Here is a 13,656-nt window from a genome sequence, read left to right on the forward strand (position 1 = left end):
AAAAGGATTCGGAAAAAGCCCAACTATTAAATGAATACTTCTGCTCAGTCTTCACCCGAGAAGCGCCATGGCTCGGCCCTCAGCTACAGACAAGGGTTGGCTCAGTTGACCCGTTTAGTAACTTTGAGTTTATGCCCAGCAGTGTTTACGGTGAGCTGTCAAAGCTCAAGGTTAACAAAGCAATGGGGCCGGACAACCTGCACCCCAGGGTGCTTAGGGAGCTGAGTGATGTCTTGGCGGAGCCACTGTCCGCTCTCTTCAACCTCTCCCTTAGTACAGGCAGCGTCCCGTTGGACTGGAGGACGGCTAATGTCATTCCACTCCACAAGAAAGGCTCAAAGATGGAGACAGCAAACTACAGACCAGTGAGTCTAACATCGATAGTGAGCAAACTAATGGAAACTCTAATCAAACACCAATTAGATAAGATCCTGGATGAGGAGAATCTACGGGATCCCCGACAACATGGATTTACTAAGGGGAGATCCTGCCAATCCAACCTGATCAGCTTCTTTGACTGGGTAACTGGGAAGCTGGATATTGGGGAGTCCCTGGACATCGTGTACCTGGACTTTAGCAAAGCATTCGATAGCGTACCACACCGCAGGTTACTGAGCAAGATGAGTTCTATAGGATTAGGTAACACATTGACGAAATGGGTTGGGAGCTGGCTTGGAGGTAGGCTCCAAAGGGTGGTAGTGAACGGCACCCCCTCCAAAATGACGGAGGTGATTAGTGGAGTACCACAGGGCTCAGTCTTGGGCCCAATCCTATTCAACATCTTTATAAGAGACTTGGCAGAAGGGCTTCGAGGTAAAATAACATTATTCGCCGATGACGCCAAACTTAGTAATGTAGTGGGCAAATGCACAACAGACGAAGATTCAGTGCCCGACAACATGATGCACGACCTACTCCTACTGGAGCGATGGTCTAGGACATGGCAACTCAACTTCAATGCCAAAAAATGCAAAGTTATGCACCTGGGCAGCCAGAATCCATGCAAGTCTTATACCCTTAATGGCGAGATCCTAGCAAAAACGGTAGCAGAACGAGACTTGGGGGTAATCGTCAGTGAGGACATGAAGTCTGCCAATCAAGTGGAGCAGGCTTCGTCCAAGGCAAGACAAATCATGGGCTGCATACGAAGGGGTTTCGTCAGTCGTAAGGCGGAAGTCATTATGCCATTGTATAGATCCATGGTGAGGCCCCACCTGGAATACTGTGTGCAATTCTGGAGGCCGCATTATCGCAAGGATGTGCTGAGACTGGAGTCGGTGCAAAGAATGGCCACCCGGATGGTCTCGGGACTCAAGGATCTACCATACGAAAAACGGCTTGACAAATTACAGCTATACTCGCTCGAGGAGCACAGAGAGAGGGGGGACATGATCGAGACGTTCAAGTATCTTACGGGCCGCATCGAGGCGGAGGAAGATATCTTCTTTTTCAAGGGTCCCACGACAAGAGGGCATCCGTTGAAAATCAGGGGCGGGAAACTACGAGGTGACACCAGGAAATTATTTTTCACTGAAAGAGTGGTTGATCGCTGGAATAGTCTTCCACTACAGGTGATTGAGGCCAGCAGCGTGCCTGATTTTAAGGCCAAATGGGATCGGCACATGGGATCTATTCACAGGGCAAAGGTAGGGGAGGGACATTAAGGTGGGCAGACTAGATGGGCCGTGGGCCCTTATCTGCCGTCTATTTCTATGTTTCTATGTTTCTATGTAACCCACGAAAGGCCGACAAGGCCACAAGCTGAACCCAGAGAGAAGACCAAGTCAGTCCCCTGTCCAGGCCATCCTGCAAGAACTCTAAGATGTTAGGCAGGGAAGCGTGAAAAATGACCACACCACTTGCATTACACCATTTCTCAAATAGACGCCAAACCCTCACATAAGCCGAAGAGGTAGAAAGCCTCTGGGACACCAAGAGTTGAGATCACTTAATCTGAATACCCCTTCTTACCTAGGCGACCCCTTTCAATAGCCAAGCCATAAGACAGAAGGGACCCAGATCGAACATTAGAATGGGACCCTGAGTCAAGTGGTCGTCCAGGAGAGGCAGAGAAAGAGGATCCACCACCAGATGCCTCACCAGATCCGCATACCATGGTCATCAGGACCAATCCGGAGCCACCAGAACCACAAGTCCCAGATGGCGAATTATGTGGAGAAGAACTCTACCCACTAATGGCCATGGAGGGAACACATACAACAGCCCCTCCATTGGCCATGGTTGAACCAGAGCATCTAGGCCCTCAGCCTGACCGTCTCTTCAACGACTGAAGAAGCGGGGCGTTTTGGCGTTGACACTTGTGGCCATCAGGTCCATAAGGGGCTGACCCCAAGACTGCACTATCAACTGAAAGGCCATGGGGCTTAGACACGACTCTCCGGGATCTAGCACATGACGACTTAGGAAGTCCGCTTGAACATTTTCCACTCCGGCTATATGGAAGGGTGATATTTCTTGAAGATAGGACTCCTCCCAGACCATGAGCAGAGTCGCCTCCTGTGCCACCAAAGTGCTCCTGGTGCCCCCCTGAGGATCAACATAGGCCACCGCCATGGCATTGTCCGAAAGAACCCTGTCTGACTTGTCCATCATAAAGGACTGGAAGGCTAACAGTGCCAGAAGGATGGCTCTGGTCTCCAAAACATTGATTGACCAAGAAGCCTCCTCCATGGACCAGGTGCCCTGAGCTGAGTGACATAAACACTGAGCTCCCCAACCGAGAAGACTGGCATCCATGAGCATCACCGGCCACTGCAGATGGTCCAGACTCGTTCCTTATGCAAGATGGGAGGTCTGGAGCCACCACCGAAGACTGCACTGAGCCAAGCCCGGAAGTGGAAAAGGATGATCTAGACTGTACCTCTGAGGCGACCACCTCCGAAGAGTATACTGAAGAAAACACATGTGGGCTCACGACCACCTCACCACATCGAGGGAAGCCACCATTGACCCTAAGACTTGGAGGAAATCCTGCATCCGTGGACACCGGGATGCCATAAGCACGCAAATCTGAGATTGTAATTTGCTTACTTGGGCCTCCAGAAGGAAGACCTTCCCCCAAGGAGGTGTTGAACAGCACTCCTAGATACTCCAGGCGCTGAAAAGGAGACAACTGACTCTTAGCAAGGTTGACTACCCATCCCAGCGACTATGGGAAGCAGAATGGACAACCTTAAGCAAGGGGTCCATCGTACATGGGGGCTCTGACACGGTTTCCTCAAAGTGCAAAACCGAGGAGACCTAAAGAATTAGCTTATGAAGCTCTTCCCGCTGAAAAATGCAGAATCCAGCCCCCCAAGAACATAAGAAGTTGCCACTGTTGGGTCAGACCAGTGGTCCATTGTGCCCAGCAGTCCACTCTCACCGCGGCCCCCAGGTCAAAGACCAGTGCCCTGAGACCAGCCCTACCTGCATATATTCAAGTTAAGCAGGAACTTGTCTATACTCTATCTTGAATCCCTGGAAAGTGTTTTCCCCTCCGAAAGAGTGTTCCAGTTTTCAACCACTCTCTGGGTGAAGAACTTCCTTACGTTGTATGGAATCTGTCCCCTTTTAACTTTAGAGAGTGCCCTCTCGTTATCCCTACCTTGGAGAGGATGAACAACCTGTCTTTATCTACTAATCTATTCCCTTCAGTATCTTGTATGTTTCTATCATGTCCCCTCTCAGTCTCCTCTTTTCAAGGGAGAGGAGGCCCAGTTTCTCTAATCTCTCACTGTACAGCAACTCCTCCAGCCCCTTTACCATTTTAGTCATTCTTCTCTGGACCTTTTGAGTAATACCGTGTCTTTCTTCATGTATGGCAACCAGTGCTGGATGCAGTATTCCAGGTGAGGGCATGATAACCTTCTCCGATCTGTTCGTGATCCCCTTCTTAATCATTTCTAGCATTCTGTTTGCCCTTTTCGCCGCCGACATTCATTGTGCGGACGGCTTCATTGATTTGTCAGCCAGTACTTCCAAGTCTCTTTCCTGGGGGGGTCTCTCCAAGTATCACCCCAAAGGTCCAGGTTCTCATCAATAAAATCTTGCTCCTCTGGGCAAAATCCTCATCCCAAGAAATCCTTGGGCGATTGGATGAGAGGGGGACAAAATTGCCTCTATATGGGGCCACAATGGGGAAGACGTCAAGGAGGAAGGAAGAGGTTCCCGCTGAAATTGGACCAGAAACTGCCAAAATTGGAGCTCCTACGGCCTGTTGTGTCTGAAAAGCCTACGACTTTCTTGACGCTGAGGCCGAGGAACTGACCGACAGTAAGGGAATCCTTCGTGAGGTTCATGCGGTGGGATGCCCTGGTTGCCGGCAACCGCTGCCAACGAGACTCCCCCATCACTCCGGCCTGCACAACGTTTGCACAGGCCGGCCGCGAGTATCTTGTGTCTGGAGCACATGAGCATTTTTCCCCTCTTAAAAGTGCTCTTTGTGCTGAAAAACACCCTAGCTGTAATAAAAGTGCCAGTTGCTGAGAAAACCCCCCAAATACAAATGGCAGTTTTAAAGGGAATTGAGCCCTTTAGACTGGCACACCTCAGGAATTTTTTTTTTCCACTTAGTCAGAACAGACTCCACGGATCTCAAAGCTGGAGGGCTGAACAACCAGGGGGCTAGGCCGCCAGCTGAGGCACCTCTACAAAAATGTGGGGAGGTGGAGGAAGGTGGGGGGAGGGACCCAGCACAAGACCCGCCGAGTTTAACGCCCCCGAGGTCGGACAGACCCCCAAACAGGACCCATCCAAGCTCTGTCCAGCACAAAAGGGGAACCCAGGAGTCCAAAACAAAATTCCAACAGTACAAATTAGTCTTACCACCTGCTTTAACGGAGACTGTGGAAGACTGGATTGCAAGAGAGGAAGCTATACTGATATACCAGTCTGTGCTCAGTCTCTACCTGCTGGTAGCAGTCCTAACCCATTCGTAAGGACTATACCAGTCTACCAGGATCTACAGAATTTACATTCAAGGAAAGTACATTTTTGATTTTATATATTGATTTTCTACATCCTGCATTAATATCTTTTTGGTATTTGTTTTCAGAAAGCAGAGCTATCACCATATTGGTGCTAAACAGCCACAAACAGAATATGTCAGTTGCTCTAATACAAGATTATTCCTGAAATTTCAGAGAAAACTGAGAAAGGCAAAAAACCTTTTAAAATTGAGGGGAGCTTCTCAATAACTTTTAAAACATTTGATAACTATCAGAGTTAGTTAATGTGTGTAAATTTGCCTAAGGTTTAAACATCAAGGAGAGTCAGAGCACGAGCAGAACATCCCCCCCCCCTCAAACCAGGTTAATGTTTTAGCATTTTTCTGGATACTAGTCAATTCATAAAGGAGGTACTCCGATTTTAAAGTCTCTCAGTTTATTAAAAAAAACCAACAAAACAACCCATTAGTGGATAAATAAAACTTGGGGGAGGGAAATGTCAATTTCCTAGCCTGCACACCGCAAGGCCTGCAAACTGATTGGTTTAAAAAGAAGAAAAGGTGCTAACAGAAACCCTAGTAAGACCTGACCTCCTCTTTATTAGTTAACAGACTAGCTCCCTTTGCTTATCCCAATCTCCCCAATATTGGGCTTCAAAAAGCCTCTGAGCTAACTTACAATGGATGGTTTGGTCCCCAGTAGACACCTATTCCAGCACGTGCGTCACTCCTGCCATTGCTTGCACAGCAGCCATCTGTGTACACAACTGCTGAATTTCCTGCACAATGGGGGAAAATAGCAAATTTTTACTGTTTTTAAAACTGGCTTCACCATTACTCTCCTCCCTCAGAAGATTCTCTGCTCCTATTGACATTTTGAATTCATTAGTACAATCTGCAGAACTGGGTAAGATCCCCATAAACCAATGCATTATGCCTATTACAATATGATTTGGAAGCATTAAATAAAAGAAACAAGACAAATTCACGTAAGTCATCGCTAGATCATCGTTATGTCCCAGGAGTTACCATTTCAGTAGGACTGGCTCCCTTTTGGTACAGAAATGCTTTTAAAAAGGTTTTCTAAACCTGAAAAAGTGGTCACAAGATCATAACGTAAATAGTAGCTGGTTCCAGCATTTTGCTAATTGATATTTAATTAGTTAGGTAGTTTTATAGCCCATTCTCCCAGGAGCCCAGAACAAGTTACAGCGAAACCAAAAAAACACTGTACTGTGGAGTGACGATGTTCCTGAAATGGACTTATTGAAAATATCAAAGTTCCAAAGATACAATAAAATAATCCACATAAATATAAAATAATCCACATAAAAACCTAAAGGACCCAGTCCACTGAAAGCGTAGGACCCAACATGGTCTGCGTTTTGACAAAAAAGTCTTCTTCAGGGGTCCTATAAATAATAAATAGGGTACATTGGAGTGATGTGTAAGCAATTAAAAGCAATAAGTGTGATGTTGAATCCAAGACTGTGAGTGACATCATGCACGAAGATAATGTGGTACAAAAAGTACACTAAGTGGAGTGATGAAGTGATGAGAGTGAAATGAACTGGTGAAAGACTAACGGATATGAAAGAAAAGAAAATATTGGAGAAGGACTTCAAAAAAGTGTCAGCATGTGAAAAAGGAAAAAAATATCAATACAAAATGCAGAGTGAAAAAACTCTTAAGAGACAAAGATAGTGACCATAAAGCTCAGTTACTTACCATAACAGGTGTTATCCAGGGATAGCAGGCAGATATTCTCTACATGTAGGTGACGTCATCAACAGAGCCCCCTAGTGGACGTTTTCGCAAGCAGGCTTGCTCGAAGACATTTAGGCTTGCGATTGACCCACGCATGCGCGCGAGCCCCTCCCGCCCTGCCTAGGGCATGCATCTCCTCAGCGTATCCTCAGTTCAGATAGCAAGCAAAGAAGCCAACCACAGGGAGGTGGGTGGGTTGCGAGAATATCTGCCTGCTGTCCCTGGATAACACCTGTTACAGTAAGTAACTGTGCTTTATCCCAGGACAAGCAGGCAGCATATTCTCTACATGTGGGTAACCTCCAAGCTAACTATAACGGGATGGAGAAAAAGTTGGCAACTTAGGAGAACAGATGCTGCAAAACAGACTGGCCAAAGCGGCCATCACGCCTGGCGAAAGCATCCAGACAGTAATATGAGGTGAACGTATGAACCGAGGATCAAGTGGCAGCTTTACAGATTTCCTCGATGGGAATCGAGCGGAGGAAAGCAACAGACGCCGCCATCGCTCGGACCTTGTGGCCTGTGACTCGACCCAGCAGGGAGAGACCAGCCTGAGCGTAACAGAAAGAGATACAAGCGACCAACCAGTTAGAAATGGTCCGCTTAGAAACAGAGCGACCCAAGCAATTGGGATCGAAAAAAATGAAGAGCTGGGGAGTACAGCCACTTCTCCAGGGTGAGAATGGGGCTTCGGAAAAAACACAAGAAGAACAATGGATTGGTTGATGTGATAATCAGAAACAATCTTAGGTAAGAATTTAGGATGGGTACGGAGAACCACCTTATCATGATGGAAGACAGTGAAAGCAGGGTCCGCAACCAAGGCTTGAAGCTTACTGACCCGACGGGCAGAAGTGAGAGCAATAAGAAATACAACCTTCCAAGTAAGAAACTTCAAGTGATTCCGTGCTAACGGTTCAAAAGGAGGTTTCATTAACTGAGCATGGACCACGTTCAGATCCCAGACAACCGGAGGAGGCTTAAAGGACGGATGAACGTGGAAAAGTCCTTTCATGAAGCGGGAAACCACAGGATGAACAGCGGTAGGCTTCCTGTCGATCGGCTGATGAAAAGCAGCAATGGCACTAAGAGGGACTCGAACCGAAGAGGACTTGAGCCCAGCGAAAGATAAGTGCAACAGATAATCCAGAATAGCAGACAAGGAGGCGGACAGTGGCTCCAGCTGCTTAGCAGTACACCAGGAAGAAAATCGGGTCCACTTCTGTTGTTAACATTGGCGAGTGGACTCCTTCCGAGACGCCTCCAGGACATCCAGCACAGGTTGGGAGAACTGGAACGAGGGCATTAAGTCTCGAGGAACCAAGCTGTTAAGTGCAGAGACTGGAGGTTGGGATGAAGCAGAGAACCCTGACTCTGCGTAAGCAGAGAAGGAAAAATAGGCAGAGGAAGAGGTTCTCTGGTACTGAGTTGTAGCAGAAGGGAGAACCACGGCTGACACGGCCACCGAGGAGCAATCAGAATCATGGTGGCATGCGTGGACTTGAGCTTAACAAGAGTCTTCAGAATCAGAGGGAATGGAGGGAACACGTATAGGAATGCGTGTGTCCAATCCAGAAGGAAAGCATCCGCCTCGATCCTGAGAGGGGTGTAAACCCTGGAGCAGAAGCGGGGCAACTTGTGATTGCGGGGGACGCAAGCAGGTTGACGTCCGGAGTCCCCCAAAGAGCAAACACCTGACACAGGGTCACAGAGTGGAGGGACCACTCGTGAGCTGCAGCAGACGACTCAACTTGTCTGCCAGACAGTTCTGCTGGCCCTGAATGTAGACAGCTTGAAGAAATATGTTGCGGCGGATGGCCCAATCCCAGAGCTGTATCACCTCCTGCCACAGGGACCACGACCCCGTGCCCCCTTGTTTGTTGAGATAATACATGGTGACCTGGTTGTCCGTGTGAACTAGCACCACACGGTCGCGAATCAGATGAGAAAAAGCTTTCAGAGCGAGGAAAACTGCACGAAGCTCGAGAAGATAGATGTGACACAGGCGGTCAGTACAGGACCAGAGGCCCTGAGTGCGCAGACCATCCAGATGACCCCCCAAGCATAGGTCGACGAGTCCGTCGTGAGGACCTTCTGCGGAGGAGGGGCGTGAAACAGAAAATCTCTGGAAAGATTGGAAGAGAGCATCCACCAACAGAGAGACTTCCTCAACAAAGGAGTCACGACAATGCGCAGAGAGAGAGGATCCCGAACTTGGTTCCACTGGGACGCCAGAGTCCATTGAGGAATATGGAGGTGAAGTCTGGCAAAAGGAGTCACGTGAACCGTGGAGGCAATATGGCCCAGAAGGACCATCATGAGCCGAGCTGGAGCCGAGTGCAGATGAGTCACCATACGGCACAACCGGAGTAGGGCCTCCTGACGAGGCTGAGGCAAGAAGGAGCAGAGCAGCATCGTGTCGAGGACCGCTCCGATGAACTCGAGAGACTGGGTCGGGCAGAAATAAGACTTTGGAAAATTCACCTCGAAGCCGAGACTCTGAAGGAGCAAGACAGTCTGTTCCGTCGCTCGCACGACTTCGGCGCGAGAGGACGCCTTGATCAACCAGTCGTCGAGGTAGGGAAACACCTGCAGGCCGCGAAGGCACAGGGCCGCAGCCACAACAACCAGACACTTAGTGAAAACCCTCGAAGAGGCCGCTGGGCCGAAGGGAAGAACACAATACTGAAGATGGAGATCTCCCACCTGGAATCTCAGATACCAGCGAGAGGCCGGGTGTATTGGAATGTGCCTGTAGGCCTCCTTGAGGTCCAGGGAGCACAGCCAGTCCCCCTCATCCAAGAGGGGATACAACATGGGAAGAGTGAGCATTCTGAATCGCTCCCGTATCAGATACTTATTCAGAGTACAGAGGTCTAGGATCGGACGCAGATCCCCCTTTTTTCTGGGCACCAGGAAGAACCGGGAGTAAAACCCGGAATTCCACTGGTCCAGGGGAACTTCGACTGCCCAAAGGCAAAAAAGGGCCTGAGCTTCCAGCAGGAGTAGGGGAAGCTGGGACTGAGCAGAAGGAAACACTTCTGGAGGTAGATTCAGGGGCACGGAACTGAAGTGGAGGGAATAACCCTCTCGGATGATCGATAGCACCCAACTGTCGATTGTAAGAGACGCCCATCGCGTAAAGAAATGATGGAGACGACCCCCGATGGGAAGCGGGAAAGGCTCCATGAGGTAGGGAGCTCGAAGGCTCCGATTGGAATAGTCTTAGGTTGACGTTACTGCTGCTGCTGCTGAGGCCATTTTGAAGGAGGCCTAGAGAAAGCAGGAGTGGATTTCTGAGGATACCTCCGGAGAGGAATTTTATATTGGCGAGCCGGAGGGGCCTTAGGCTTAAGCCTCACCAAGGATACAAAGGACCGCTTGTGGTCCAAGAAGCGCTTCGTGGCTGCCTCGATGGACTCATCAAAGAGCTCATGACCCACACACGGGAGATTGGCAAGACGATCCTGAAGATTCGTATCCATATCCACAAGACGGAGCCAAGCGAGGCTACACATAGCGATCGCAAAAGCAGTGACTCTCGAGTATAGTTCAAAGGCGTCGTAAGAGGCCTGAAACATATACAGGCGGAGTTGGGAGAGGGTCTCCACCAGGAGACAAAACTCCTGACGCCGAGGCCCTGGCAAGACCACCCGGAGCGAGCGGAGGGCATCAAAACAGACCTGAAGGTAGGACGTTTAAAAGAAGCTGTAGTTAAGGACACGGTTCTCCATCATCGAGTTCAGATAGAGGCGGCGACCAAATTTGTCCATCGTATGGCCCTCCCTGCCAGGGGGGACGGCAGCATAGACCTTTGAAGGATTAGACTTCTTCAAGAAAGATTCAACCACCAAAGACTGGTGGAAAGCTGAACACCCTTGAAACCCTTAACCGGGGTAGTCCGGTAACGAGACTCCAACTTTGAGGGGACAGCAGTGATAGCATAGGAAGTTTCCAGGTTCCGGAGAAACGTCTGCCGGAGAAACTGATGCACAGGAAGGCTTAGAGCCCCATGAGGCACATTATCAACTCCCAGTTCCGAAAGGTATTCCTGGGTAAAGTGAGTGTCGGACTGAAGATCCAAGTTCAGAGCTTTGCCCATGTCAGAGATGAAACGAGAAAAGGAGGAGGTCCAAGAAGAGGATCCATCCACCGGAGGAGACACCGATCGAGAACAGGGCGCAGGGGGGGGGGCGCTAGAGAGCCCAAACAAGATGGAGGCTTGAGTCGCGAGCTCCCGTTACCAACTCCGCTATTTCTGGCATATCACTAATTTTATCTACAAAACATACCGATTCTTTGTGCGATAGCGATGCCTCTCCCTAAGCAGGGCAAGATCGAGGCTGCCTTTGCCGGCACTTCGGGTGCCAAACGACAGAAACAGGATTCCCCGACGCCCACGAAGAGTGAGTCGGGCAGGCCACGTGTTGATCCTGAGCAAACCATCTCTGATCAACTGCAGCAGATTTCAAATATGATGTCGGAAAGTAAGGACGACATAAAAGATATTAAATACGAGATTATGAATCTCACCGAAAAAATATCAGCGATGGACGCCAAAATGTTAACGCTCGAACGAAAAACTCTACTCATAGATGAAGTTGCTACTAACCAAAAAATGGATCGGAGAGCCATACACGCCCTGGAAGTCCAACTTGAAGATCTGGGCAATCGTGGGCGTCGTCAGAATTTGCATATCAGCGGCCTGAATGAGGGAATTGAGGGTAATGATGCCTGTAAGTTTTTCGAAGAATGGCTTCCCAAGGTGCTATCCCTTACGTTTACCAGGCCTTTGGAGGTGGAGAGAGCCCACAGGGTACCAACGAAATCTCACAACGGTTCTCAGAAATCGAGACCGATCGTGCTGAAGCTGCTTTGTTTTCCACACGTGGCGACGATCCTGGAAAAGATGCGATCGCTCCATAAGATCGAATGGCAAGGTCAGACTGTTTACATTTAAGCGGATTTTACCAAAGCTACAGCCGACAAGCGGCGCAGATTTCTCGCTCTAAGTCCTCGTCTGCGGGCGTTGGAAGCTCGTTTCGGTCTCCTCTCCCCGGCTCGCTTCAAGATCACTTTTCAAAATAAAACTAAGACCTATACCGAGCCAGATGAGGTGGAGCATTTTCTCAAGGAACAAGAAGCATTACTCCCCATGGAAACGTGACTATATACCTCTGCTTACTCCTCTATAGGGGTTTATTCTACTAATAAGCTATAGCATAAGTTGTGAGTGATATGTTTTCTCCGACATAATTTCTGTGTTCTCAACAAGGCCTTTTTGCGGGGTTGGTGGGGGAGGGAGCTGACTCGAGGCCTCCATGTTGTGGTGTCTCCTACCCTCCGCAGGCCCTCGGGGCGCCGTTTGGGCGGGTTGATTGCAAGGCTTTTGTCTTGTGAGTTGGGGGGAGTTTGGTTAACTGTTGGGAGGGTGGGGGGGTGTATGTTTGTGTGCGAGTATGGGATATGTTTGTTTTCTTTTTTTTTACAGAACAAAGTGCTTATAATCTGGATCTCTTTGTACAGTGCAGGATGTAATGCATGCATGCGATGCTTCCTGCTTCTTATGCCAGCATTTTCCTTCCAGTTTCCTGATGGCTTTTTGTAATGTGTTATCTTTGAATATTAGGGGGTTAAATCATCCTATCAAAAGAAAAAAGACACTTCTGTATTGTAAACATCATTCAGCTCAAGTAGTTTTTCTGCAAGAAACTAAATTGAATTCAATTGAATCTGCAAAATTAAAACGAGACTGGGTCTCTCAGTGCTTCTTTTCTCCCGCAGTGGCCTCTAAGGGAGGGGTAGCTATATTACTATCAAAACACCTTAAATACTCCGTTGTGCACTCTTCCCATGACTCGGAGGGCCGGTGGGTCACTGTCACACTGGAAATTAATAACATCCGATACACCTTCTTTACAGTATATGGCCCGAATGTCCCCAACACTGAATTCTTTGGAACATTAGCTAAAGAACTGGCCTCTATATCTACTGATTACTTTGTGATAGGGGGCGATTGGAATTTAGTCCTAGATGCCCATCTTGACCGCAGATCTCAATCATCTTACCGCTCTCCTCCAACGCTTCCGATACTATATCACATTATCCATTCATATGGACTTGTGGATGCTTGGCGTCTTTACCACCCGACAGGACTTGAATACACATTTTGGTCCGCGCCTCATACTTCTGCCATGAGGTTGGACTACTTTCTCTTGTCTCGCTCTCTTTTATCGTCTGTACGCTCCACTTCTATTCTCTCTTGCCCTCTTTCTGATCATTCAGCTGTTTCTATCTCTTTTTTTCTATCTGCTCCATCGTCTCCTACTCCTACCTGGTGTCTAAATGCTGCTTTACTAGCGGATGAGGAATTTATCCGTCAGGTTGAAGTTTGGACTACGGAATATTTTACACATAATGATACCCAGGAATTGACATTTCAAATTATTTGGGACGCCTACAAAGCTTACTTGCGAGGTAGAATCATAGCTTATTCGACTCACTTGAATAAACAAAGGAAGCGAGAACTCACTGATTTAGACACTCAAATTAAATCATTAGAGACTAATTATCATATGTCTCCATCTGCCCCGACGTTGACTTTGATTCGTAAACTTAAATTTCAGTATAATTCCATTCTTTCTGAATGAGCCGGGGTCTTACTACTACAAGAAGGGGCTCTTTATTATGAGCATCGCAATAAAGCGGGGACAATGCTAGCCAATTACCTCAAACATAAAAAGAGAGCTGGGCACATTAAAGTTCTCAAGACTGAGGAATTCTGAGGTGAAGTCTGGCAAAAGGAGTCACATGTACCATGGAGGCCATGTGGCTGAGTAACACCATCATGTGCCTCACTGAGATTGAAGAGCGAGAAGACACTGTCTGGCATAGCTGTAGAAAAGTTTCCAGACGGTTCTGCGGTAGAAATGCTCATA

General features: G+C 48.3%; 1 protein-coding gene across 1 annotated transcript in view; it reads right to left on the minus strand.

Moving 5' to 3' along the window:
- LOC117356517 (ribonuclease H1-like) overlaps positions 1-13,656 on the minus strand; it is a 117,541-nt gene that overhangs the window by 59,099 nt on the left and 44,786 nt on the right. Inside the window, exon 4 of the mRNA XM_033935803.1 lies at positions 5,628-5,727. Coding sequence (XP_033791694.1) covers positions 5,628-5,727 — 100 coding nt within the window. The remainder of the gene's footprint in view (positions 1-5,627; positions 5,728-13,656) is intronic.

The sequence above is a fragment of the Geotrypetes seraphini genome, chromosome 3, assembly GCF_902459505.1.
Source record: "Geotrypetes seraphini chromosome 3, aGeoSer1.1, whole genome shotgun sequence".
NCBI classification, from domain to species: Eukaryota; Metazoa; Chordata; class Amphibia; order Gymnophiona; family Dermophiidae; genus Geotrypetes; species Geotrypetes seraphini.